At 45.0% G+C, this 27584-nt stretch overlaps 1 protein-coding gene and 4 non-coding genes across 5 annotated transcripts; 1 reads left to right on the top strand and 4 right to left on the bottom strand.

Moving 5' to 3' along the window:
* The first annotated feature begins 159 nt into the window (after positions 1 to 159).
* cntrl (centriolin) lies at positions 160 to 27532 on the top strand. The gene is made up of 28 exons (XM_070903744.1): positions 160 to 200; positions 405 to 561; positions 756 to 945; positions 2016 to 2080; positions 6012 to 6165; positions 6271 to 6359; positions 6721 to 6843; positions 6926 to 7081; positions 7576 to 7775; positions 9233 to 9434; positions 9654 to 9824; positions 10416 to 10568; positions 10910 to 11060; positions 11156 to 11391; positions 12142 to 12231; positions 12318 to 12385; positions 12481 to 12621; positions 13137 to 13200; positions 13500 to 13610; positions 14258 to 14375; positions 14929 to 15203; positions 16687 to 16781; positions 17023 to 17138; positions 19349 to 19422; positions 19511 to 19591; positions 26923 to 27022; positions 27166 to 27434; positions 27509 to 27532. Exons 1-28 carry the CDS (start codon positions 160 to 162, stop codon positions 27530 to 27532), a joined length of 3714 nt encoding a protein of 1237 aa, XP_070759845.1.
* Positions 1233 to 1314, bottom strand: trnas-gcu (transfer RNA serine (anticodon GCU)). Its single transcript has one exon. It is a non-coding gene; the product is annotated as a tRNA-Ser (tRNA).
* trnaa-agc (transfer RNA alanine (anticodon AGC)) lies at positions 2247 to 2319 on the bottom strand. The gene has a single exon. It is a non-coding gene; the product is annotated as a tRNA-Ala (tRNA).
* Positions 8490 to 8562, bottom strand: trnaa-agc (transfer RNA alanine (anticodon AGC)). The gene has a single exon. It is a non-coding gene; the product is annotated as a tRNA-Ala (tRNA).
* On the bottom strand, positions 8984 to 9065 carry trnas-gcu (transfer RNA serine (anticodon GCU)). Its single transcript has one exon. It is a non-coding gene; the product is annotated as a tRNA-Ser (tRNA).
* Positions 27533 to 27584: the final 52 nt, after the last annotated feature.

Raw genomic sequence — 27584 nt, forward strand, 5'->3', positions numbered from 1 at the left:
CAGAGAAGTTCTGCAGGTAGCAGCTGGCAGAGTTATGTGTGAAGTCTGCAGTGTAGAGGGTGAAGACGAAGGGAGCCAGGACCGTCCCCTGTGGGGCCCCCGTGTTGCAGATAACCATATCGGACTCACAGTCCCGTATCCTCACGTACTGTGGTCGTGATGACGTCACCTCCAGACAGACTGTCGATGCAGTCAGACAGGTAGAGATCACTGAGGCTCTTCGTGTCATTCTCATGTATATTGTAACATTATACATTTCATTGAGAAAACATTTCTGAATAAATCAAGTAGGTAAGTGTCAGTCCAGCGAATGAAATGCCTAAGAAAGGTTTCACTAAACACCAGAAACTCATGGTCTATTAGGTGTTATCTCTAGCTCCCTCAGACCCTCGGACTTCCTGCAGCTGTTTCACAGTAAAAGTCTCTTCTGTGTGTCTTCAGTTGGAGAAGACGACAGCTGAGCTGACCAGAGCCTTTCACAGACTATATGAGCTGGAGCAGGAGTTGACTTTCTACAAGATAGATGCCAAACTCAGCCCTCTGCCGCTCTGCAGCGTACAGGTAACAATAACTCACAGCTGCATATCAGTATCTGGGTGAAAACGTCAGAATACAATACATTGGATGATATTTAGTGTTTCATATGAAAGTATTTTATAAGGATGTCCAGGCTGAATGGGGTTTGATTATCAAAGAAAGGTCAAACATCTGAATTAGATTAGTGTCCAAGTGTTTACACTCGTCTGTCTCAGCAGGAAGTCGACACTGTGGACTCTGTGGTTGAGAGTCTGTACATCAGGAACACCTTCGCCTCCACTGCCAAACCTCAAACCTCCTCCTCCTCCTCCTCCTCCTCCCTGCAGTCCCAGGAGGGTTCAGACATTCACACTGACATGGAGTCGTCACGCCCCCTGCTGGAAGACTGCAGAACAGAGCAGTGTATAGGTAAGGCCGGAAGGATTTCTGCTTCAATCATTTCTCTAGTCATCAGTGGTGAGAGAAAAGATTTAACACATGTAATAACTGAATAGTTGATTTACATCTTGGGGAAAGGTTAAAGGAGTTTATCACAGGTGAGGTGAGTAAACTTCCAACTGGACATTTGATTATTGTCAGTGTATCAACAAGGACATTTGTAAGGGAGAAACTGATGTTATTGTTCCAAAGAAGGTTGTTATAAAGGAGCCAGTCATAATGCTGAAGAGTAAACATGGCAGACTGGAGTAAACTAGCGACGAGGATGGGATTCGAACCCACGCGTGCAGAGCACAATGGATTAGCAGTCCATCGCCTTAACCACTCGGCCACCTCGTCTGTTCTTTATTGTATTACAGTAAAAGTGAGAGGTCAGAGGAAAAGATGACAGTGAGACCGCTTCTTCTAGACTATTTCTGTATATCAGTCCATCACCTCAATCACTGTGCTGTTGTTTTGAAAAGAACTGCACTGATCAGCGGGGGGGAAGGAGCCAGGTTGTGCGATCGATGTATTTTCTGTGTCTTAACCACTTAGACACCACAAGATGTAGATTTGGGTTATGTACAACAGAGCGCCACAGGAAATCATTCCTGTACATATATATATATGCATATATACATATTCATTGCTATTGTATATATTTTTTACTTTTTTTTCACTTAAATATCATAAATGAGTATATTTTTATTCTCTATTTCTTATATTTTGTACATCCTTTTATTTCAAAATTATGCTACTTTCTACTCTTGAATGGGAGCACCGGTACTGTAAAATTTCCCCCCGGGGATCAATTAAGTATTTCTGATTCTGGTTCTGTTTTGTGTATAGTTATATACATAGTATAGTACAATATAGTACAATACATAGTATAATAAAGAAGGTGGTCAACTGGTTTGGAATTTCATCTTGTGGCTGATCTACAGCCGAAGCTTTGGTGTCAGTTTTTGAGGCTGTGGACTGTTTTTGTCAATATTCTGATTTTTGTGTTATTGTGTGTGTGTGTGCGTGTGTGCGTGCGTGTGTGCGTGTGTGTGTAGCTGAGTCTGACCTCCTGCAGTTGACCCATCAGACAGAGCAGCAGCCTGAGGAAACCAAAACACAGGTAACAAGCATACAGACACATTATTGTAACCACCTGTTCATAAACCGCAGAGAATTAACACCAAACTGCATTTTAACACCTCTTACAGCTCATTGTTTGACTTGTCCTGCCAGAAGACAGACTGTTTAGGAGTGTCTGCTCTCAGATCAGACAGTTAAAAGTCTGCTGGAGAATGCGGGCATCGATCCCGCTACCTCTCGCATGCTAAGCGAGCGCTCTACCATTTGAGCTAATTCCCCTGTGTGGTAGTGGTGCAATGCACTGAAAGTGTGTGTTGAGTATCAAACTTGTAGTTGTTTTTGTAGTTTTGTTTCTTTGTTTTGCCCCCCACCCCCCACTACAGACTGAGAGCCTGCTGAGTCCCCTCCCCATTTATAAAACTATACGCATCTTTTCCAGATTGTCAGTCTAAATTTAGTTTCAGAAGCTCAGGAATAAAACTGTGGAAATATTTATATTTGGAGTTAAGTGGTGCCATAAAATGGGTCTGAATGCTTCTATTTAAAATCTTGCTGTGCTCCAGTTCAGAGTAACAGCAGAACAACAGCAGCAACAGGTTGTTGTCTCTTTAAGAACCTCTGACCCCTCCCCCCAGGATCCAACCTCCAAGGGGCGGGCTTTCACAGCTTTATTTCACTTCCAATGGACAGAGGATGACCTGTCTCTCTGCAGCTGTGCTCTGATTGGCTGGGAGAAAGATTTCCTGTGTTGATTCAAAGAAAGGGGGAGAGAGGAGAGGGAGAGAAGTTTGTAACGGAGAGAAGACAGAAAGAGGGAAACGGAGATGAAGAAGTAAATGTCGTCCAGAACAGAAGGGAGGAGGTGAGATGTTGTTTACTGTGAACTGATAGAGGAGGAGGAGGAGGAGGAGGAGGACATGCAGGATGTTACCCAGCAGCCCCTGTGGTCTCTGGTCGAGGACTGTTAGACTGAACTGACTGCTGTGAGTACACAAACACATATCTGTCTAAATCACACTCTCAGTCTGTAGTGTATGAAGTATCATGAAGTACAGATTCACACATTCAAGTGTTTCGAGCAACGCAAAGGTAATAGAGGAGCTGGAGGGAGGTGAAACAGGAAGAAACAAACTGTATTAAATGTATATAGAACATACTGTACTCTGTTAGCAGGGATGGGATGTCCACATCAGTCTGTCAGTCTGTCCTCCACTCTGATCAGACTGAAACGTCTCAACAGCTGCTGGATGGACTGTGATGAGATGTGGTTCAGACCTTCATGGTCCCCTCAGGATGAACTGTAATAACTCTGGTGATCAGAATCAGAATCAGAATCAGAAACTGTTTATTGCCAAGTAACATACATTACAAGGAATTTGCTGTGGTCTGAAGCTGCTATTGCTTTGATAACAAATAAGTAGAATATAAAAGCTAAAATAAGAATAACAATAAAAATAAGATAAGATCAATAACAACAGTGCAGTGACCAGAATAAAGTAAAGTGTCCAGTAGGGGGTGGGTGCGTTAATGTAACGCAGTGGGGACAGGGGTGATGTACGTTAATATAACGTATAAGTAGTGTTTGTGTTCTGGGGGGGGGTCAGTGTGAGTTTGTCAGGTTGACTGCAGAGGGGAAGAAACTGTTTTTGTGGCGGGAGGTTTTGGTCCTGATGGACCGCAGCCTCCTGCCAGAGGGGAGGGGGTCGAACAGATGGTGTCCGGGGTGGGAGGGGTCGGCAGCGATCTTCCCTGCTCTCCTCAGGGTCCTGGCGGAGTACAGGTCCTGAAGAGATGGGAGGTTGCAGCCGATCACCCTCTCTGCAGAGCGGATGATACGCTGCAGTCTGCGTCTGTCCTTGGTGGAGGCAGCAGCGTACCAGACGGTGATGGAGGAGGTGAGGATGGACTCTATGATGGTGTAGAAGTGAACCAGCATTGTTTGTGGCAGGTTAAACTTCCTCAGCTGCCTCAGGAAGTATATCCTCTGTTGGGCTTTCTTGATGAGGGAGCTGATGTTCAGCTCCCACCGGAGGTCCTGGCTGATGATGGAGCCCAGGAAACTGCGAACTTCAGGAGCTTGACGGACTGGTGACTGGAGGTGCAGCTGTTGGTGTAGAGGGAGAAGAGTAGTGGAGAAAGAACGCAGCCTTGAGGGGAGCCGGTGCTGATCGTCTGCGAGTCTGAGACGTGTTTCCCCAGCTTCACGTGCTGCTTCCTGTCAGACAGGAAATCTGTGATCCACCTGCAGGGGGGGTCAGGCACGTTGAGCTGGGAGAGCTTGTCCTGAAGAAGAGCCGGGACGATGGTGTTGAAGGCAGAGCTGAAGTCCACAAACAGGATCCTGGCATAGGATCCTGTGGAGTCCAGGTGCTGGAGGATGAAGTGTAGAGCCAAGTTGACGGCGTCGTCTACAGACCTGTTGGCTCTGTAGGCGAACTGCAGGGGGTCCAGCAGAGGGTCTGTAATGGATTTGAGGTGGGACAGGACCAGGCATTCAAATGATTTCATGACCACAGAGGTCAGGGCGACGGGTCTGTAGTCATTTAATCCTGTGGGCCCTGGTTTTTTGGGGACGGGGATGATGGTGGAGGCCTTGAAGCAGGCTGGCACGTGGCATGTCTCCAGTGAGGTGTTGAAGATGTCCGTGAACACCGGAGACAGCTGATCGGCGCAGCGCTTCAGGCAGGATGGGGAGATGGAGTCTGGTCCAGCAGCTTTACGCGGGTTTTGTCTCTTGAAGAGTCTGTTCACATCTCTTTCAAGGACAGACAGAGGTGTCGATGCTGGAGGAGTGGGGGGCGTTGTGGGGGGCAGCTGTGGTGGTAGGAGGTGTGAGAGTTCAGCCCCAGGTGTAATGAGGGGGTTGGGGCTGTTGGGCTGGAGCTGGTGGGTGATGGTGTGGGGGATGGTGTCAGGACTGTCCCATTGTCTTTCAAAGCGACAGTAGAAGTCGTTGAGGCTGTTGGCGAGGCGTCGGTCGTTAGCAGAGTTGGGGGCTCTTGGCTTGTAGTTGGTGATCTGCCTGAGCCCCCTCCACACAGAAGCAGAGTCGTTGGAGGAGAACTGGTCTTGTAGTCTCTCTGAGTACAGTCGTTTAGCTTCCCTCACCGCCTTGCTAAACTTGTACTTGGCTTCCTTAAACTCAGCTCTGTTGCCACTCTTAAACGCCTCTTCCTTTTCCAACCTCAGCTGTCGCAGTCTTGCTGTGAACCAGGGTCTGTCGTTGTTGTAACTCACCCTGGTCCGAGTTGGTACGCAGCAGTCCTCACAGAAGCTGATATATGAAGTCACAGCCTCTGTGTACTCATCCAGACTGTTGGTAGCAGTCCTGAAAACATCCCAGTCAGTACAGTCCAAACACGCCTTCAGGTCCTCTGCAGCTTCACTGGTCCACTTCTTCAAAGTTCTCACAACAGGCTTAGAAAGTTGTAATTTCTGCCTGTATGCGGGATCCTCTGACTCTTCATCTAGCGCCATCATCAGGTCAACATGTTCATGTGTCCAACACTTTGGCTGTTGTAGTTTGTTGCAGTGTTCACGTCATATTGTTCAGACAGTAACTAAAAGCTGCCAAATGGGGAAAAACGTTTCATCATCCTTCTAGTTGTGGGAGGGGACCGGTGTCGGGCCAAAGAGGGTCGGGTGACGGGGGAATTGGCTCAAATGGTAGAGCGCTGGCTTAACGCGTGAGAGGCAGCGGCATTGATGCCCGCATTCTCCTTTTAACCCTTTCCAGTCTGAGTTCTGGCTGCAGGGTGAGCTTATTCCTCATTACAAGTAGAGCATGTGAGTTATTATCAGATAAATACATAATACTAAGTACTCCTAATGCAGAATGACTTCTAATTAGTATGTATTTTATATTAGTGTTTCATTATTAATGATTTCTGAACTTATATTATAATATAAGTAACCAATAGGAAAGCAGTGTCCGGTGGAGCTGCTCTGATTGGCTGACGTCTCTCTCTCAGGCCCACGTGACCACCCGATTGTCCAGTTGGAGACAGCTGTTGGACAGGATGAGCGGGAAGCAGAGCGAGCTGGAGGGTCGCCTCGACGACATGCTGTCACGCATTGCCATGGAGACGCAGGAGATCAAAGAGCTGGAGCAACAGCTGACCGACGGTGAGGAGACCACTGCCCAATCACAGAGTCTCTCTCAATCTGGAGCCCTTTGATTGGCTGTCAGAGAGGCAAATCTGTAAAATATAACTCCTCCTCCTCCACCAGGTCAGATTCTGGCTAATGAAGCTCTTCAGAGGGATTTGGAGGGAATCATCTCTGGCCTTCAGGAGTATCTGAGAGGACTCAGAGAGCAGGTAGAGACTCTGTCCTAATGAAACCACGTTCACTTCATCAATGAAACGTCAGGATTAATGTTAACCTGAAATATTCATTCAATCAGGAATTTAACGTTAAATCATTTTTTTTAGGGTTCAGTATCTTCTTCTAGCAGAAACTAGACAATAAAAATGTATCTCTGATATTCTGACGCAGAAAACGTAGAAACAATTCTCAGTAGTTTGTTATCCAGCAGAAATCCAGATGTGTTGTCCACTTTTTAGAAAACCTTATCCTGAAAAGAGATTCGGTGTTTTCTGTTCATCACAGATTGTATCATCTTCATTTACAAACCAAACAAGAGTTCAAGGCTCTCTGTGACCTGTGCTTGTGTTTCAGGCTCGTTGTGCTCAGCAGCAGGTTCACAGTCTGCAGGCTGACAATCAGAGTCTGCAGCTTCACCTGGAGGACACTCAGAGACACTGCAGACAGCTGGAGGACACCACCAGGACACACAGACAGGTCAGTGTGGGAGGGAAAGTGGTATTGTTAGCTATTTCTCTGGTTAATATATGTGGCTCTCTGTCTGTCTGTCTATCTGCAGGACATGTCTGTGCAGCAGGAGGAGCTGTCTGTGTTGCGGATGGAGGCGCAGGCTCTGAGAGACAGACAGGTGGAGAGCAGCAGACAGCAGGTGGAGCTGGAGGCGGAGCTCCAGCAGCTGAGGGAGGAGCTAACCCGACAGATCACAGTGGGACAGGTAACACTTCATGTCAAACAGAATCAGGTTTATTGCCAAGTAGGTTATCACATACTAGGAATTTGCTTTGGTATGTTGATGCATAAAAAACAGTAGAGAAAAATAACAAATATTTAAAATAACATGCAAATAGTGCAGACACCTGACTTGGCACAGTGGCCAGGACTGAAAGCCGAATAAAGTTTGAACCCAACCTGAACCAGAAACCTTTATTCAAGTACCCCTCACTGCAAGCTGGAAGCCAGGAGGGAACTACAAGTCCCAGCAACACAAACAGCAGCTGCGTCAGGCTAAAGGCCGACGTATGTTTCTGTGTTGAATGACTGAGCCTCTCTGACAAAACACAACCTGAAACAATCAGAACCATCAACCAGTGAGAAAAAGAATAGAAAGGTGGTCCACAGCTCTTCCTGACAGGTTTGTATTCTTTATGTTCTCTGTAAATAATCAAACACACACTAAAAGAAAGTCTGATTCTGTCTGTCTGTCTGCAGGATGAGAAATCATCTCTTCAGAGACTTCAGGCTCCACTGGACCAGACCAAAGCCCAGATGCACCAGACCAGAACCCAGTTTACAGACACCAGGAACCACCTAGACCAGACCAGAGTTCAGATGGACCAGATTACATCTGCCTTGTTGGAACCTCAGGAGGCACAGAGTGGACCAGAGGAGCTGGATGAGGACAAGTCCAGGTACCAGTACTGCAGTACTCCTATAGTACTACACTACTACTATTAAAGACGACAGATCTTCATATTATCTCAGAAAACAACATCATGTTTTCTTCAACTTCCTGTGATTATTAGATCATTATCAGATTATTAACCATAGCTTACAAACATTTGTCCACCTGACCTGGACCAACCAATGGCAACAAAGAGAAGGTGGGGTTTTGATTTGATTGATTAATAGTGTCTGTAAGATGAGCTACGACCAGCGCAGCTGTGCACAGCTCATGTTTCATGTGCACTTCATGCTCATGGCTGCGACCTCAAATGTCTTTTTATGCTTTATGTCTGTTTCTCATATATATATATGCAATTTGTGTTTATATACAGTATACAGTTAGTGTGTCGTATGGGACAGGGAGCAGAGGGAGAGTGACACACAGAGAACATGACTCAGCTGTTTTGAGGGGAAATAGTTCAAATGGCAGAGCGCTCACTTAGCATGTGAGAGGCCGCTGCAGCTGCAGGGTCTCATATTTCGGTGTGTAGTTGTGTTGTTGAATCAGTTTTCACTTGTGTGGAAGTGACAGAGGATGTGAATCATTTCTACAAATACTCTGTTGTATGTACATATTTTGAGTAGTAGTTAAGTTACGTATACATTCTTTATCCCACATTTGATTTAGGCTAATTTAGATTAATATCAGTGCTCTTCATTAGAGAAGGTTAAAAGTCTTATGGAGAATGCGGGCATCGATCCCGCTACCTCTCGCATGCTAAGCGAGCGCTCTACCATTTGAGCTAATTCCCCTGCTCCTTCACAAAAATGGACCAACTGGATTTACTACTGAAATCTTAGACCATCTCGCCCATTATAATATTTCTTTTGGGAGACGCCATATTGGGTACATCTCAAGTCTCATGTTTGATAGTTCCTCCCTTGAACTGGGAGTCAGAGGAAAGGACATCTCATTACTCTTAAAACACATTTCTTTGTTTGCTCTTTCTTAACATGGTTTCCTTGGAAAGGAAAGTAAAAGACGCAAGTGAGGGAAACATGGATGCAATGAGACTTGAGATGCAGCCACTGTTTGAATGTGGATATAACAGAGAATAGTGTCGACACAGCTGGAAACATCCTATACAGCTCAAATCTCTGATTAGATCACCCAAGATGCAGTTCAGAACATATCACGGGGTCCACATACAGTCTATGTCAAAATCAAGCCATCCGACGAGGATGGGATTCGAACCCACGCGTGCAGAGCACAATGGATTAGCAGTCCATCGCCTTAACCACTCGGCCACCTCGTCTATTAAAGTATTCAGCTTTCAAAGCCTGAGTTACGTGGGTGTGAACATCAGGTTAAAGGTTTCAGAAAGTTACAGATACAGTCGGAGGTCACCGCCCCCCCCGTTCTGACGTCAGTAAAGTGTGAGGAAAGAAGTACACGTCTTTTGACTGTCCTGTCCCCCTGCAGTCCTGTCAGTCCTGAGGACACACTGTCCAGAAGTGTGGAGCAGCTCTACAGGGAGAGGGAGCAGCTCCAACAAGACCATCACCACAGCCAGGAGCAGGTAGCCAGACTGCAGGCCCAGCTAGCCCAAGATCAAGACCACATAACCCAACTGGAATCTCAAGTGGCCCAGGATCAGGACCAGATAGCCCAGCTGGAAGCCCAGGTGATGCAGTGTGGAGCAGGACCAGGAAGGACTTTTATTTTGGAAAACTTCCTTTCTTATATTTTTTTCACAGCTGTTTTTTTCTGACTACTTGATATTTCACCTGTGAAACAACTTTGTGTTTTTTCTGGCAAATGTTTGTGTTATTAAGAGATGTATTGGTTTGAAACGTGGGGGGCTTTTATCATGCTGGGACTGACTGTGGTGTCGGTGATCCAGCTGCGTTCACAGAGCGACCATCACCAGAGGAGCCTCAGCCGTCGGAACAGGAAACTACGGCAGCTCAGCAGGTCCATGTGTGACTCTGATCAGCTGACAGCAGAACAGCTGGAGGCAACCACTGAACAGCTGAGAGCTCTGAACCACACTCTGCACACACACACACAGCAGGTACACACACACAGCAGGTACACACACACACACACACACACACACACAGCAGGTACACACACACACACACACACACACAGCAGGTACACACACACACACACACACACACACAAACACAGCAGGTACACACAAACACACAGCAGGTACACACACACACACACACACACAGCAGGTACACACACACACACACACACACAAAAACACACAGCAGGTACACACACACACACAGCAGGTACACACAAACACACAGCAGGTACACACACACACACACACACACACACAGCAGGTACACACAAACACACAGCAGGTACACACACACACAACACCAGGTACTATGGTTACTATGTAGTTCTGGAAAATCTGAATAAATACTAATGAAATGATCCAGATTGAGTTCATCTCTACACGCTTCATGGAACATTAATGTTCTTAGATCGTCATAATATGTACAGTTCAAAAGTAAATGCATTAGTACTACAGTGTTATTATTACAGTTAGAAAGTATATCCAACACTACAAAAACTAATAGTAATATTCTCCTGTGACAGTAATGACACGTGACCCTGATCTTCTACTTCCTGTGTTTGTCAGAACCCTGATGGAGAGAGAGCGAGCGAACACAGGGCAGAGCTGGCTGAAGCTCAGAGACACACACACAAACTGAGACAGGAGCTGGACAGGACCGGGACTGGGATCAGGACCAGAGATGGAGGACAGGGGTGCTTCATACCTCCTGGACACAGTGTGAGACTTTTCAGCTTTTTTATCTCTCACTCACATCTGTGGATTGTCAGCTGTTGTCAGGGATTTATTTAAATAAACTGATGCTGAGCTCTGAGGCTCAAATGTGGTGAGAATACAGGAGACACTCTGGGGCCAGCTTCCCAACAGCAAGGCAGCATTAAGCTGATTTATGAAGGAAGTTTTGTAAACCATAACCCTGATACGCCCTCTTTTAGTACGACACCCAGCGTCTAACCAACGCTTGTTTGATCTCTCACACACACACAATTTGTTGTTGTTGTTTTTGGTTGGAAAACAAAGTTCCGAGCATCATGGGACTTAAAAGGTTCTCTCTCTTCCAGGCTCCCAGTCTGGGCTCTCAGGGGACTCAGGACTCTGGTTTTGGGCTGCAGAACCTCAGTTCTCCTGACAGGTGGCGACAACAGGACAGACAGCCCTCAGGAGGAGGGTACTGGGTCTACATCCTCCCGACACACACCGACTCTGACACAGGTACACACACATATTTGAGAAGTCTTGAAACCTGTTCAGATCTGATGCATCCTGAGCTGTTCAGACCCTCAGACTCTGATGTGAACTGTGTCCAGCAGCAGCAGAGTGGAGGGACAGCGGAGGAGGCAGTGACGCTGACGGGAACTCCAGAGGACAGACTCCTCCCCCTCCTCCTGCCCCAGTTGCAGCTGCCTCTGCTGGGCCCCCTGACAGTCAGACTCCTCTGGTTGGACCTGCCTGGCTGCTCTGTGGTTCACCTGAAGCTGCCGTCTACAGTCCTCCTGCAGGAGGCGCTGCGCTGCACTGTAACATCCCTGAACACAGAGACACGGTGAGAGTCTGCAGCCTGAATCAGGCCACCACGAACCGCAGAGACACACAGACCTGCTGCAGATACCAACAGGAAAGCTGTGTGTGTGTGTGTGTGTGTGTGATAGCCAATCAAATCAAGTCGTGACACTTTGAATCAGAATCAGACATTTTGACAACAGCACAGCAAATCTGAAAGAACCAAAGAACCTGAGATTCATTTCATAACAGCTGTGAAAGAACACACGACTGCAGTCCTCAGGTCATCTTATATTGCAGTGTAGAGATTTGTCGCGACAGAATCTCTTCTGAAAAGAATCTGCAAAATGGTTGAGAAACTCTTTAGATAATATCCAGAGAATGAAATACTGACAAACACGAGTACTACTCACTCATACAAGTATCATATGAAGGTCCCACATTGATGTGTAATACTAATATAACTGTAGACAAATCTACATCATCTCACAGTGTGTGTGTGTGTGTGTGTGTGTGTGTGTGTGTGTGTGTGTGTGTCAGCAGGGAGACAGGTGTGTGTGTGAGTGTGTGCACAAAGAAGCAGAGAAACTAGAGGAAGAGAAGAAGAAACTACGACTGGAAACCAAAAAACTTCGACACACACTGAGACAACACAGGTACAGTAACACACACACACACACACACACAGTTTTTGACACTTTTCATTTAATTTATTCTGTGTGTGTGTGTGTGTGTGTGTGTGTGTGTGTGTAGGAGTGTGATGCAGGTGTGTGATGAGGTGGAGTGTGTGGAGAAAACTCTGCTGAAGAGACGAGCTGAACTCCGACAGGCTGACAGACTGCTGCTGGAGGCTCAGAGCTGCATAGACACCACCAGAGACAAGGTACACACACACACACACACACACACACACACGTCTGCACATTGTTTCTCTGCGTCCTGCAGTGTCCATCCGTCTGTCTCCTGCAGGCCGCTTCAGCTCAGTGCTCAGCTCAGGATGGCGCCACCTGTCCGCCGGAGGCCACGCAGCACATCAGGTAAACTCTCACAGGTTGACCTCTGACCTCCAGACTCAGATAACAGCATATGAGTCTTCATCATCATCATCATCATCATATTAACTGATCTCCAGAGAGCTGCAGGAGGAGGTGGAGGAGCTGAGGAGGAGGAGGCAGGAGGAGGAGCGGACTCTGAGGGGGGTGGAGGAGGCTCTGAGGAGCAGAGATCAGGAGTTCCAACAACTCGGCACAAAGATGCACTCAGCTGCAGACAGGTACAGACAAAGACAGAGCTGGACGATTTAGTTTATCAGTTACAGTTACAGAGCAGCTGAAGTTCATATAGATGATAACATTATCCTACTGTGTCAGTTCTTTACTCTCCTGCAAGCTTCTGTCATTTAGATCTTTCAGCTGAAAAGCACCAAGAATATAAAAACAGATTTAAACCAGTGAGTTAGCATTCCAACTTTTATCCCACGTCTCCTGTCAGCTTTTGCTTCACAGTAAAAGCTGACAGGAACAAGTGGGACTAAATGCCAATTGAGAATCAGAAAGGCTTTTTTCAAAGGGCTTTTATTGTGAAGCAGCTGGAGGTCTTTGAGTTAGCCTGGGATGCTAACATGTTCCTTCATAAGAGTTTGGTCTCAAATTGTGTTTTAACTTTTTTAATATCAGCATCCAAATATCCAACAAGTTTATCACATGACGTGTGTGTGTGTGTGTGTGTGTGTGTGTGTGTGTGTGTGTGTGTGTGTGTGTGTGCGTGCGTGCGTGCGTGTGTGTGCAGGTTAGCTGATTTGCTGTCAGACCTTCAGGCATCTCAGAAGTGTCTAAACTCACTCAACAGTCAGGTAAACTCAACTTCACCTTTTAAAAGCCTGTTCATCTGAAACAATACCGTTTTGTGTTGACATTAAATCAGGAAAATGTAAGAAAGAACTGGTTTGTTGAGTTAGACCGCCAAAACAAAGGCGTTATGTTTTCAGAAAAACGTCCACATAGTTCTGGTTTAGGGACAGTCAGAGGAAATCAATTTTAAAACCAAACAGAGGAGCCGAGACTCTTAAAGTAAATAAGGAGCATTGTTCTTTAGTGTTGGTGTGGCAGACTTTTAGAAAACAACATGTAAACACTGTCTTCCTCTCTGCAGGTGGAGCAGCAGGAGCAGAGGCTGGTTCAGAGGAGGGAGGAGCATCAAACAGCTGTGAACAGAGTGGAGGAGGTCAGAGAGGAGGAGCAACGACTGCAGAAGAGAGTCAAGGTGACCAGAGTACAACATTGAGCTACCTGTACTCCAATTTATGCTTCTTTATACTTCTACTTCACTACATGTCCGACTGAAATATTTCTTCTCCTCTACATTCACCAGAAAGCTGTAGTTACTTGTTCCTTTGATTGTAAACCTGAGACCAAGTTATGAAACATGATGGTTTTCATAGATTAAAGTGTACACAGTTACTGTGTCTGATCAGACCTGCCCTAACAGGGAGAGAGCTGTCAGTCAAGCCCAGTCTGAGCACGGCCACGCAGTCCTGATGCAGACTCTGGATCAGGACTAAGTAGTACCAGTTGAGGTGGACCGTGGGTGGGCAGGCTCGTATAAAATGACCAGCTACATTCAAATGCTGTCTCAGTTCTCGCTCCGCTGAACACGACATGTAGAGTCACAGTCAAACCTGAAGGGAAAACATTACAAACATGGAACAAAATGATATAAAAATACAGATCACAACGCTGCAGTGCTCCTGTGACTTCACTCTCAAACAACATAAACAGGACAGATCCGTCGGAAACATCCGGGTTTTAGACTCATGAGGTTTTTAAAAGCTGAGGTTATAGGCAGGGTTTAAGATGCTGCAGTGGAGAAGGACTAGTAGAGACGAGCTGCTTGTTTGTGTGTTTGTGTAGGAGCTGTTGGAGCAGCAGGAGGCCCTGATGAGTGAGAGGAGGTCCACAGTCGGTGCTCTGAGAGAGGACGAGCAGAGGCTCATCACAGTGCAGTCTGAAGTCAACACACACAGAGCAGGTATCCACACACACACACACACACCTGCGCTGACTGAAGTGTGTAACAGTCACATGATCCAGGATGATGAATTCAAATGTTTTCACCTTGTCCAGTCAGCAGCCTTCACAGTGTTGAAGTCGGAGCAGAAGTGTGTTGAGCTGCAGTTCTTCTAATGTCCACTAAACAAACTCAAACACAAGTTCAGCTCTCAGCAGATTCACTGGGCTTCTTCTACTGTCCTTCAGTCAGTGTCCCATTGAGCAGATATTAAAGAGATGTAAGTTTGCCTTGACTGCTGCAGCCTGCAGCACTTTGTGTCGAGTCAGTTTTGTTTCTACAGACCAAAATCAGAGAGCTTCACATTCTGTACAGTAAACGGCACTCTGTCTTAATTATTGAGTATCTTTAAAAATATGATTTTCTGGATGCAGTAACTGACAAAGATGGAGGAAGAGGTAAACCCAAACATGAAAACTGCTGCTTACTTGTTTGACTCATCTCTGCTTCATTAACAAAAGCTAACAGGAACATTGATGTAGACGTGTGTGTGTGTGTGTGTGTGTGTGTCCAGAGCTAAAACAGGTCCTTCAGGAGTTACTTGCAGAGCAGCAGGCGCTGGATGAAGTGAAAACCAAACGCACCCTGAGTCTCCAGCGGCTCCACAAGAAGCAGGATCAGCTGGACAGAATACAGGACGAGGCGGACAGGATGAGGGAGGAGTTGGACGGGATACAGGATGAAGTGGACAAGAGGAAGAATGAGCTGGAAAAGAAGCAGGATGAAGTGGAAAGACAAAGGGAGGAGCTGGCTGGGCTGCAACAGGAAGTGGAGTCCCACAGAAAGGAGGCAGAGATTTGTTTGAAACAGACAAATCAACAGCGAACAGAACTGCAGGCGAGTGGAAAACATTTCAAATAGTTTTTATTATTAACTGCATGTTAATTAGGAGGCAAAGTATTTTCCTTTGTAACTCTTTATTTCAAGTGTCCTGTTGTTTCTAATACTTTTCTAAAATTAATTTAATTAATTTGTATCGTACCTTTTACCAAAGTAACACATGCAAAAATGTCAGATGACAGTAGCACTTACACATGCAGCTAATACTGAGAAGGAGAGTTCAAACAAATACAAGAGTATTTACTTTTTTACCGCAATTCTTTGGATTTGCTCTCAAAATCAACAGCTGCTCACACACAGTGTAAATATTATATCTTGTCCTGGTTATTTCTTTAGTTGTCAGAGCATTGTCGCCATTTTCTCTCTCTCTCTTTTTCTTTAATGATTTGTTTATTGGCTTTTTGTTCATTGTGAATAAACAGAACAAACGTTCACATTAACCCTCTCGAATCCCAGATAACACAATATTCTCTGTTAGAAGAGAAACAAACGTAATATTAAATATGAATAAGTAATTATAGACAAGGGAGGAAAAAAACACATGCATAAACATATCCAATAAAATAAATGATACACACAAGTAAAAATATTTAAACAAGGAAAAAGAAGACAAGACAAGACGTCTCTTCAATCCATCGACTAGAAGATCCTTTCATTTTAAAACAAGTTTGTAACCGACAGAAAGTCAGTAGTTTGTGTTTCCTTACATTTACTGGAAGATCTGCAGGGTGTATATGGAATTGTCATATTTAGCTCAAACACTTTCTGTCAATTTAGAAATCTGATCCTTCCAGAACATCTGGAGCTTGTGACACTCGCACATACAATGAAACAGGGTACCAATTTCCAATTTTTTTATTGCATTTAGTGCAATGGTCAGGAATGTTAGGATTAAAATGGGGCAATTTAACAGGTGTAATGTAAATCCTGAGCAGCCATTTCTACTGTAACAGTTTGCATCTGGTATTTAAAGTTTGGGTTTCAGTCTCTTCACAGTTCTTTAAACAAATGATGGACGTGCAGCAGTAATGTACCAGATCCAACTTTCAATATTTTCAAGAACTTGTTGCAGTCTAATAGAAAAAGTTATTCTTAAGAAATCTTATATAATGTCCAGTCATCAGTTGTAATAATGATTTGCCTCGGAGGACTCACACTGTCTCCAGCAGCAGGAGGGTTTGGTGTAATGAGTCTTTTTAGCTGAAGTAATGAAGAACCTGATGACTCTCTCTCCATAAAGCCGAAGTTTTCCACTGTAGCTCACATCAATTTTTATATTCAGGTTTCCTTCCCTTATTTTTGTTTTACATACAATAATGAAGACTTTTAGCAGAACTTCATCAGAATACTTTTGTTCATTTCACTTGCTGAAATAATGCTTTATTAAAAGAAACTGGAAAACAAATCAGTTTTTGTTATGTGTTACATGCAGGACGTGCAGGAGGAGCTGAGCAGGAGGAGGGAGGAGAGGAGCAGCCTGCAGGAGCAGTGTAAACACCTGGAGGCCAGACGGAGGCATGCAGACAGGTACATACAGTTTCATTGTTCAACAGACTGTCTGCAGAAATGTGCTAAACAAACCCAGAACAGTTAAGTCAGTGGATGCATTTAGATGTCACATTTAAGTTTTAAAACAAAACGATGAATAATAACATGCAGAAGTTTCTCAAGAACAGAAAAGACCATAAAAACCTGTGAGAACTATAAATGGTGTTATCACGTGTTACTGTCCACTTAATCTAAAATAGTTTGACTGCATATTCAACAGGAGTCTGTCAGTGGTGGAGGCGGAGCTTTCTAAAAAGAGGGAGGAGCACAGCCACGCCCAGCTTCTCAAACAGGAAGTGGTCAGAGAGACAGCAGCCACTCAGGAGCAGCTTAACAGTAAGTACACACACAACATGTGTAGTATAACAGACTATAACATGTGTAATATAACACACAGACTGTAACATGTGTAATATAACACAGACTATAACATGTGTAATATAACACAGACTATAACGTGTGTAATATAACAGACAGACTATAACGTGTAATATAACACACACACACTATAACATGTGTAATATAACACACAGACTATAACGTGTAATATAACACAGACTATAACGTGTGTAATATAACACACAGACTATAACATGTGTAATATAACACAGACTGTAACATGTGTAATATAACACACAGACTATAACATGTGTAATATAACACAGACTGTAACATGTGTAATATAACACACAGACTATAACATGTGTAGTATAACAGACTATAACATGTGTAATATAACAGACTATAACATGTGTAATATAACACAGACTATAACATGTGTAATATAACATACAGATTATAACATGTGTAGTATAACAGACTATAACAAGTGTAATATAACACAGACTATAACATGTGTAATATAACAGACAGACTATAACGTGTAATATAACACACACACACTATAACATGTGTAATATAACACACAGACTATAACGTGTAATATAACACACACACTATAACATGTGTAATATAACACAGACTATAACATGTGTAATATAACACAGACTATAACATGTGTAATATAACAGACTATAACATGTGTAATATAACACAGACTATAACATGTGTAATATAACAGACTATAACAAGTGTAATATAACACAGACTATAACATGTGTAATATAACAGACAGACTATAACGTGTAATATAACACACACACACTATAACATGTGTAATATAACACACAGACTATAACGTGTAATATAACACACACACTATAACATGTGTAATATAACACAGACTATAACACGTGTAATATAACACAGACTATAACATGTGTAATATAACAGACTATAACATGTGTAATATAACAGACTATAACATGTGTAATATAACACACACACACACACTATAACGTGTAATATAACACAGACTATAACATGTGTAATATAACAGACTATAACATGTGTAATATAACACAGACTATAACACGTGTAATATAACACAGACTATAACATGTGTAATATAACAGACTATAACATGTGTAATATAACACAGACTAACATGTGTAATATAACAGACTGTAACATGTGTAATATAACACAGACTATAACATGTGTAATATAACACAGACTATAACATGTGTAATATAACACAGACTGTAACATGTGTAATATAACATACAGATTATAACATGTGTAATATAACAGACTGTAACGTGTAATATAACACAGACTATAACATGTGTAATATAATACAGACTATAACATGTGTAATATAATACAGACTATAACATGTGTAATATAACACACGGACTATAACATGTGTAATATAACACAGACTATAACATGTGTAATATAACACACGGACTATAACATGTGTAATATAACACAGACTATAACATGTGTAATATAACATACAGACTGTAACATGTGTAATATAACACAGACTATAACATGTGTAATATAATACAGACTATAACATGTGTAATATAACACACGGACTATAACATGTGTAATATAACACAGACTATAACATGTGTAATATAACAGACTATAACATGTGTAATATAACACACACTATAACATGTGTAATATAACACACACTATAACGTGTAATATAACAGACTATAACATGTGTAATATAACACACAGACTATAACATGTGTAATATAACACACAGACTGTAACATGTGTAATATAACACAGACTATAACATGTGTAATATAACAGACTATAACATGTGTAATATAACACACAGACTATAACATGTGTAATATAACACACGGACTATAACATGTGTAATATAACACAGACTGTAACATGTGTAATATAACACACACACTATAACATGTGTAATATAACAGACTATAACATGTGTAATATAACACAGACTATAACATGTGTAATATAACACAGACTATAACACGTGTAATATAACACAGACTGTAACATGTGTATTAACCGTGTCTACAGTGTGTATTAGTAAGTGTTTGTGTCTCTGCTGACGATGAAACTCAGAATAACTTTGAAATGTGAACTTGAACAACTCGGTAAGGAAAATGATTAGAAGAAGAAATGCAAACATCATGTTTCTGTTTCAGAGAACTCTGAGCTGCTGTCTCTGCTCAGTGAACAGGTGGAGGAGACCAGGAAACACCTGCAGACTCTGGAACAGGTGAACAAACACACACACACACACACACACACACACTGTCCTCTGTCTGAACTGTGTGATTCTGAGTGAGTGTATTTGTGTCCTGAAGGAGCTGAATGTGTCCAGTCAGCAGCAGCAGCAGAGAGACGAACACCTGAAGGAGCTGGACAGACAGATAGAACACAAACAGGTACACACACACGCCTCACACAGGTACAACACACACACACACACCTCACACAGGTATAACACACACACACACGCCTCACACAGGTACAACACACACACACACACCTCACACAGGTACACACACACACACCTCACACAGGTACAACACACACACACACACCTCACACAGGTATAACACACACACACACGCCTCACACAGGTACAACACACACACACACCTCACACAGGTACAACACACACACACACGCCTCACACAGGTACAACACACACACACGCCTCACACAGGTACAACACACACACACACCTCACACAGGTACAACACACACACACACACGCCTCACACAGGTACAACACACACACACACCTCACACAGGTACAACACACACACACACACGCCTCACACAGGTACAACACACACACACACGCCTCACACAGGTACAACACACACACACACACCTCACACAGGTATAACACACACACACGCCTCACACAGGTACAACACACACACACACCTCACACAGGTATAACACACACACACACACACGCCTCACACAGGTACAACACACACACACACACACGCCTCACACAGGTACAACACACACACACACGCCTCACACAGGTACAACACACACACACGCCTCACACAGGTACACCTCACACAGGTACAACACACACACACACACGCCTCACACAGGTACAACACACACACACACCTCACACAGGTACAACACACACACACACACGCCTCACACAGGTACAACACACACACACGCCTCACACAGGTACAACACACACACACACACGCCTCACACAGGTACAACACACACACACACCTCACACAGGTACAACACACACACACACACGCCTCACACAGGTACAACACACACACACGCCTCACACAGGTACAACACACACACACACACGCCTCACACAGGTACAACACACACACACGCCTCACACAGGTACAACACACACACACACACGCCTCACACAGGTACAACACACACACACACCTCACACAGGTACAACACACACACACACACGCCTCACACAGGTACAACACACACACACACACGCCTCACACAGGTACAACACACACACACGCCTCACACAGGTACAACACACACACACACACCTCACACAGGTACAACACACACACACACACACACCTCACACAGGTACAACACACACACACACGCCTCACACAGGTACAACACACACACGCCTCACACAGGTACAACACACACACACACGCCTCACACAGGTACAACACACACACACACACGCCTCACACAGGTACAACACACACACACACACGCCTCACACAGGTACAACACACACACACGCCTCACACAGGTACAACACACACACACACGCCTCACACAGGTACAACACACACACGCCTCACACAGGTACAACACACACACACACACCTCACACAGGTACAACACACACACACCTCACACAGGTACAACACACACACACACGCCTCACACAGGTAGACACACACACACACACACCTCACACAGGTACAACACACACACACACGCCTCACACAGGTACACACACACACCTCACACAGGTACAACACACACACACACGCCTCACACAGGTACAACACACACACACACACCTCACACAGGTACAACACACACACACACACACCTCACACAGGTACAACACACACACACACCTCACACAGGTACAACACACACACACACACGCCTCACACAGGTACAACACACACGCCTCACACAGGTACAACACACACACACACACCTCACACAGGTACAACACACACACACACACACACCTCACACAGGTACAACACACACACACACGCCTCACACAGGTACAACACACACACACACACGCCTCACACAGGTACAACACACACACGCCTCACACAGGTACAACACACACACACACGTCTCACACACACACCTCACACAGGTACAACACACACACACACCTCACACAGGTACAACACACACACACACGCCTCACACAGGTAGACACACACACACCTCACACAGGTACAACACACACACACACACGCCTCACACAGGTACAACACACACACACGCCTCACACAGGTACAACACACACACACTCACCTCACACAGGTACACACACACACACACACCTCACACAGGTACACACACACACACACACACCTCACACAGGTACACACACACACACACACCTCACACAGGTACACACACACACACACACACCTCACACAGGTACACACACACACACCTCACACAGGTACAACACACACACACACGCCTCACACAGGTACAACACACACACACCTCACACAGGTACAACACACACACACACACGCCTCACACAGGTACAACACACACACACGCCTCACACAGGTACAACACACACACACTCACCTCACACAGGTACACACACACACACACACCTCACACAGGTACACACACACACACACACACCTCACACAGGTACACACACACACACACACCTCACACAGGTACACACACACACACACACACCTCACACAGGTACACACACACACACCTCACACAGGTACAACACACACACACACACCTCACACAGGTAGACACACACACACACACACCTCACACAGGTACACACACACACACCTCACACAGGTACAACACACACACACACACCTCACACAGGTACAACACACACACACACACCTCACACAGGTACAACACACACACACACACACCTCACACAGGTACAACACACACACACACACACCTCACACAGGTACAACACACACACACACACCTCACACAGGTACAACACACACACACGCCTCACACAGGTAGACACATTTCAGAGGTATCAGAGAATTAAAAATGACTGAATTGATTAATGCATTATCAAAATTGTTCATTAATTCACAATCTGCTGATCAATAGTTAATAGTTTCAGCTCTACTTCAGTATTACACCAACTGGTGTCTCTGTCTCTCTGTCTCTGTCTCTCTGTCTCTCTCTGTCTGTCTGTCTGTCAGTCTGTCTGTCTCTCTGTCTCTCTCTGTCTGTCAGTCTGCCTGTCTCTCTGTCTCTCTCTGTCTCTCTCTCTGTCTCTCTCTCTGTCTCTCTCTCTGTCTCTCTCTCTCTCTCTGTCTGTCAGTCTGCCTGTCTCTCTCTCTGTCTCTCTCTCTCTCTCTGTCTCTCTCTCTGTCTCTCTCTGTCTCTCTCTCTCTCTCTCTGTCTCTCTCTCTGTCTCTCTCTCTGTCTCTCTCTCTCTCTCTCTGTCTCTTTCTCTGTCTGTCTCTCTCTCTGTCTCTCTGTCTCTCTCTCTCTCTCTCTCTGTCTCTCTCTCTCTCTCTCTCTCTCTCTCTCAGAGTGCATGCTGGGAGATTGTGGTGTGTGAGTGAGACGCTGATTGAGTGGATTTCGTACTTTTTTTCGTTTCTTTTTTTCAGTAATATGTTTAATTTAAAGTAGTTTCTTGGTGGTGGTTTACTTTAATTGATAGTTGGAGCACTTTTGTGGTTTTGGGGGTTTGTTTGGGGTCTTCTTTGTCTCCTGCCGGTGTCTCTGCTGGCCGGTGTCTCTGACACCATGGTAAATGGAGACTTCTCCAGGCTCACGCGGAAACACGGTATTAAGATCTCCGCCGGTTTCCCGTGCAGTGTGGAGGACATCGGGCTGGCGGTGGGGGACAGGGTTGGACACGGTAGTGTCAGATCGGCCGCGCGGATGAACGGCGCCGTCGTTATCTTCCTGGACCAGGTGGACAAGGTGAACCGCGTCATCGAGACAGGTATTTCGGTGAACGGGATGTTTGTGTCGGTGTTGCCGCTGACGCAGCCCGCAACCAAAGTTGTTTTGTCAAATGTCCCTCCTTTTATTACCGATGAGTTTCTCAGTAGAGAACTCTCCAGACACGGGAAAGTGGTTTCCCCCATCAAAAAGATCCTGTCTGGATGCAGATCTCAGTTACTGAAGCACGTAGTGTCTCACCGGAGACAGTTATATATGATACTGAACAACATGAAGTGCTTTGGTTGCGGTGAGGAGGGACACACCGTGAAGGCCTGTCCGGGGCTCGGTGATCCGGCTCGGCCTGGCCCGGGGGGGGCAACCGGCGCTGCGGCGGGGCCGCCCGTTGTCTCGGGGCTGGGGGCGGCCGCCGCTGTACAACAGGATAATGTACATGGTGGAAGTTGGTGTGATGCAGAAAAAGGTGGTGAGGGTGTAGGTGAGGTAGGAGACAGTGAGGTGGGGGGAGAAAAGGGGTCAGAAACAGGTGACAGTGGGGGGGTAGAACAGATAAACAGAACAGGTGAGGTCAGTGAGACAGGTAAGTTAGGAGAGATACAGGCAGGTGAGGAAAGTGTTGTGTGGAGTGAGCAGGTGGAGGAAGCGGAGATGGAGGAGGAGGCAGCAACAGAAAAACCAAAACCTGCTAACAAACGCAGGAGACAAACAAAAAATGCAGCCAGTGAGGCAAAAACAAGTAAAGTTGGGGAGGACACCGTGAGGAAACAGGTGCAGACGGATGAAAGCGGGAGTGAGGAGGAGTGTGTGTCGGACAGCAGTGATGTGCCGTGTTTTAAACTGAGCAGCAGTCAGCAGAGAAAGCTGTACACTGCAGAAAAGATCAGGTCGTTTCTTCTACAGACAAAGAACCAACATGGTGTTAAAGTGGAAGATCATTTCCCTGATTTATCAGTGTTTTATTCATCGGCCAGACTCCACATGAGCCAAAGAGAGGAGTCTGGCCTCACTGACCAGGAGGGTTTTAGGTTGAAAAAACTTGTGCTTAAAGTAAAGAAACAAATGAACAGTGATGATGTCAAAAACTCCAATGTGTGTTTTAATTAACTTATTGGTTTTAATTGTTGTTCTTAATATCTCACTTAACATGGATGTCTTTAAAGTGGGAAGTTTAAATGTCAATGGAGCCCGAGATGCAAGTAAGAGAGAACGTATTTATGAAATTGCCAGAATGAAGCACATTGATGTTATGTTTTTACAAGAAACGCACAGTAATTCTGGAAATGAGGCAGACTGGAGGAGAGAGTGGGAAGGGGAAGCCATTTTAAGCCACAACACCACTCTAAGTGGAGGAGTGGGCTTCCTCTTCTCCAGGAACTTCTCTCCAGTCTCGCTGGAGGTCGAGCATTTTATTGAGGGGAGGTTACTTTTAACTAAAGCTCGTTTTGAGAATTTCACTGCTGTTTTTATCAACATGTACGCTCCAACAAACGGTGCAGAGAGGAAGCTGTTTTTACAAAAAGTTAATGATGTTTTAAACAGCTGTGCCTCGGAGGATTTTTTATTCTTGGGTGGGGATTTTAATTGTACTGAAAATGCGTCTCTAGATCGCAACCACGCAGAGCCTCATCCAGCATCCCAGCATGCTCTGGGGCAGCTGGTCCACTCTCATGGCCTGGTGGACGTGTGGAGGAGGATGCACGCAGACAGCAGACAGTACACATGGTCCCACCTCAGAGAGAGTAGGATCTCCTCAGCCAGACTTGACCGTATTTATTGTTTTAAGCATCATTTTAATATATTTAAAATGTGCAGAATTTTACCTGCTGGTTTTACGGATCATTCCCTGCTTTTATGTCATGTTTTTATTAGAAATAGTTTGCCAAAAAGTGCATATTGGCATTTTAATTCAGTTTTAACATTTGACAAAAAGTTCAGGGAGGTTCTCGTGTATTTCTGGGGTGTTTTTAGACAGAGGAAGGGTGATTTTAGCAGTCTCAGGCAGTGGTGGGACCATGGGAAGACTGAAATTAAACTTCTATGTCAACAGCACACCCTCAATGTTACACGAGACGTCACCAGATCTATGAAGGACCTGGAGAGTGACATAGTGGAACTAGAGAAAATGAGTGAGTCCACAGGAGATCGAGGATATATTGAAGTCCTCAAAGTAAAAAAACTGGCTTTAGCCGACCTGCTAGACAGTAAAGTACAGGGTGCACTGGTCAGGTCCCGATTTCAGAACATCGCTGAGATGGATGCTCCCTCTGGCTTCTTCTTCGGCCTGGAGAAGAAGAACGGACAGAAGAAGGTAATCCACTCCTTGCTGTCAGACACGGGGCAGGAGCTCATGGAGCCAGGCCAGATCAGAAGGCGGGCGGTGGAGTTTTACTCCACTCTGTATTCTACTGAGTACGAGGAGGAAGACACACTGCTGGAGGAGTTCTGCAGTGAACTTCCTCAGGTCTCTGGAGATACTAACTCCCAGCTCGAGGAGCCGCTGCAGATGAGGGAGCTTCAGGCAGCCCTGCAAAGCATGCAGGGTCGGAGGGCTCCCGGCATTGACGGCCTGACAATAGAGTTTTATAAAGCCTTCTGGGACATTTTAGCAGTAGATATTTTAGATGTTTTTAATGAAAGTCTGGCCTCTGGTTCCATGCCCATGTCCTGCCGCAGAGCTGTTCTTACACTCTTGCCCAAGAAAGGAAACCTTCAGGCCCCCCACAGTGTGGACTAAAAGACTGGCCGGGGAAACCGGACCCAGCCCACAGTGGAGGAGTTTGTACAAACCTCCCCTAAAGAAACGGACTGCCGACCTCCAGTGGAGGATTTTACATGGTGCCGTCGCCTCCAACACTTTTATTTCTGTTCTTAATCCTGCTGTTTTTAACAAGTGTCCATTCTGTGATCTCCGCGAGACTGTCTTCCATGTTTTTACTGAGTGTCAGAGACTCACAGAGTTCTTCACTCTTCTAACGTTGGTTTTTAGTCTCTTTGGTGTGAAGTTTTCTCAGAGTGTTTTTATTATGGGAGCTGGCTACAAAAAGACAAACAGAGAGAAGTGGCAGCTCCTAAACTTCCTCTCAGGAGAAGCAAAGATGGCCATATATATAAGCAGGAAGAACCGGGTGGAGAACCGGGAGGGACAGGAGGCCAGGTCAGTCTGGCTCTGCAACATCAGGGCCAGACTGTGGCTCCAATACAGGTTTTTTAAACACATTGGTGATTTGGACGCTTTTAGACAGCGCTGGTGCTACGGAGACATCATCTGTTCTGTTAATAATGATGAATTGCATTTTGCACAGGTTTTTACTGGATAACTTATTTTTAATTAGCACTTTATTGAGTTGTCTGTAAATATGTGAAGTATGTAAATAAAGTGTTTTTGTAAAAATCAAAAAAAAATCTCTCTCTCTCTGTCTGTCTCTCTCTCTCTCTCTTTCTCTCTGTCTGTCTCTCTCTTGCTGTCTCTCTCTCGCTATCTCTCTCTCTCTCTTGCTGTCTCTCTCTCTTTCTCTCTGTCTCTTTCTCTGTCTCTTTCTCTCTGTCTCTTTCTCTCTCTCTCGCTGTCTCTCTCGCTGTCTCTCTCTCTCAGGTGGTGTGTGTTGGACTGGAGGACGTTGAAGCTGCAGTGTCTCAGTTGGAGGACAGGGGGCGCCGTCTGACCCAACAGCAGCAGCAGCTCCAGCAGCTCAGTCAGTCAACACTGTGGTGTCTCTTTCAGTCTTTTATTATGAATACTTTCTGTTCTTTATGACTTTAGATCTTTTCTTTACATGAGACATGAAAACAGATTTATAGAAGGAAAAAGTGAAAACAATAAATGTTTGTGTTTCAGAAGAGGAGCTGTGGGAGAGAGAGAAACAGCTGCTCCACAAGGAGGAGGAGCTACAGCGACAAGAGGAGGAGCTACAGCGACAAGAGGAGGAGCTTCAGCAGAAAGAGGAGGAGCTACAACAACAAGAGGAGGGGCTTTTGCACAAGGAGGAGGGGCTTCAGCAGAAAGAGGAGGGTGTTTTGCACAAAGAGGAGGGGCTTCAGCAACAAGAGCAGCTACAGCAGAAAGAGGAGGGGCTTCAGCACAAAGAGGAGGGGCTACAGGTGGAGGTGAAGCTCCAAACGATCCATTCATCAATAATAAATACAGGTCATTTTAACGGGAAACAGCAAATGGATGTCAGTTCAGTAAGTGGATCCCAGGATAATAATGTGTATGGAAACCATGGCAACCTTCATTTAATGTGTTGTGTGTGTTTG

Source organism: Enoplosus armatus, chromosome 4 (assembly GCF_043641665.1).
Source record: "Enoplosus armatus isolate fEnoArm2 chromosome 4, fEnoArm2.hap1, whole genome shotgun sequence".
Classification (NCBI taxonomy): Eukaryota; Metazoa; Chordata; class Actinopteri; order Centrarchiformes; family Enoplosidae; genus Enoplosus; species Enoplosus armatus.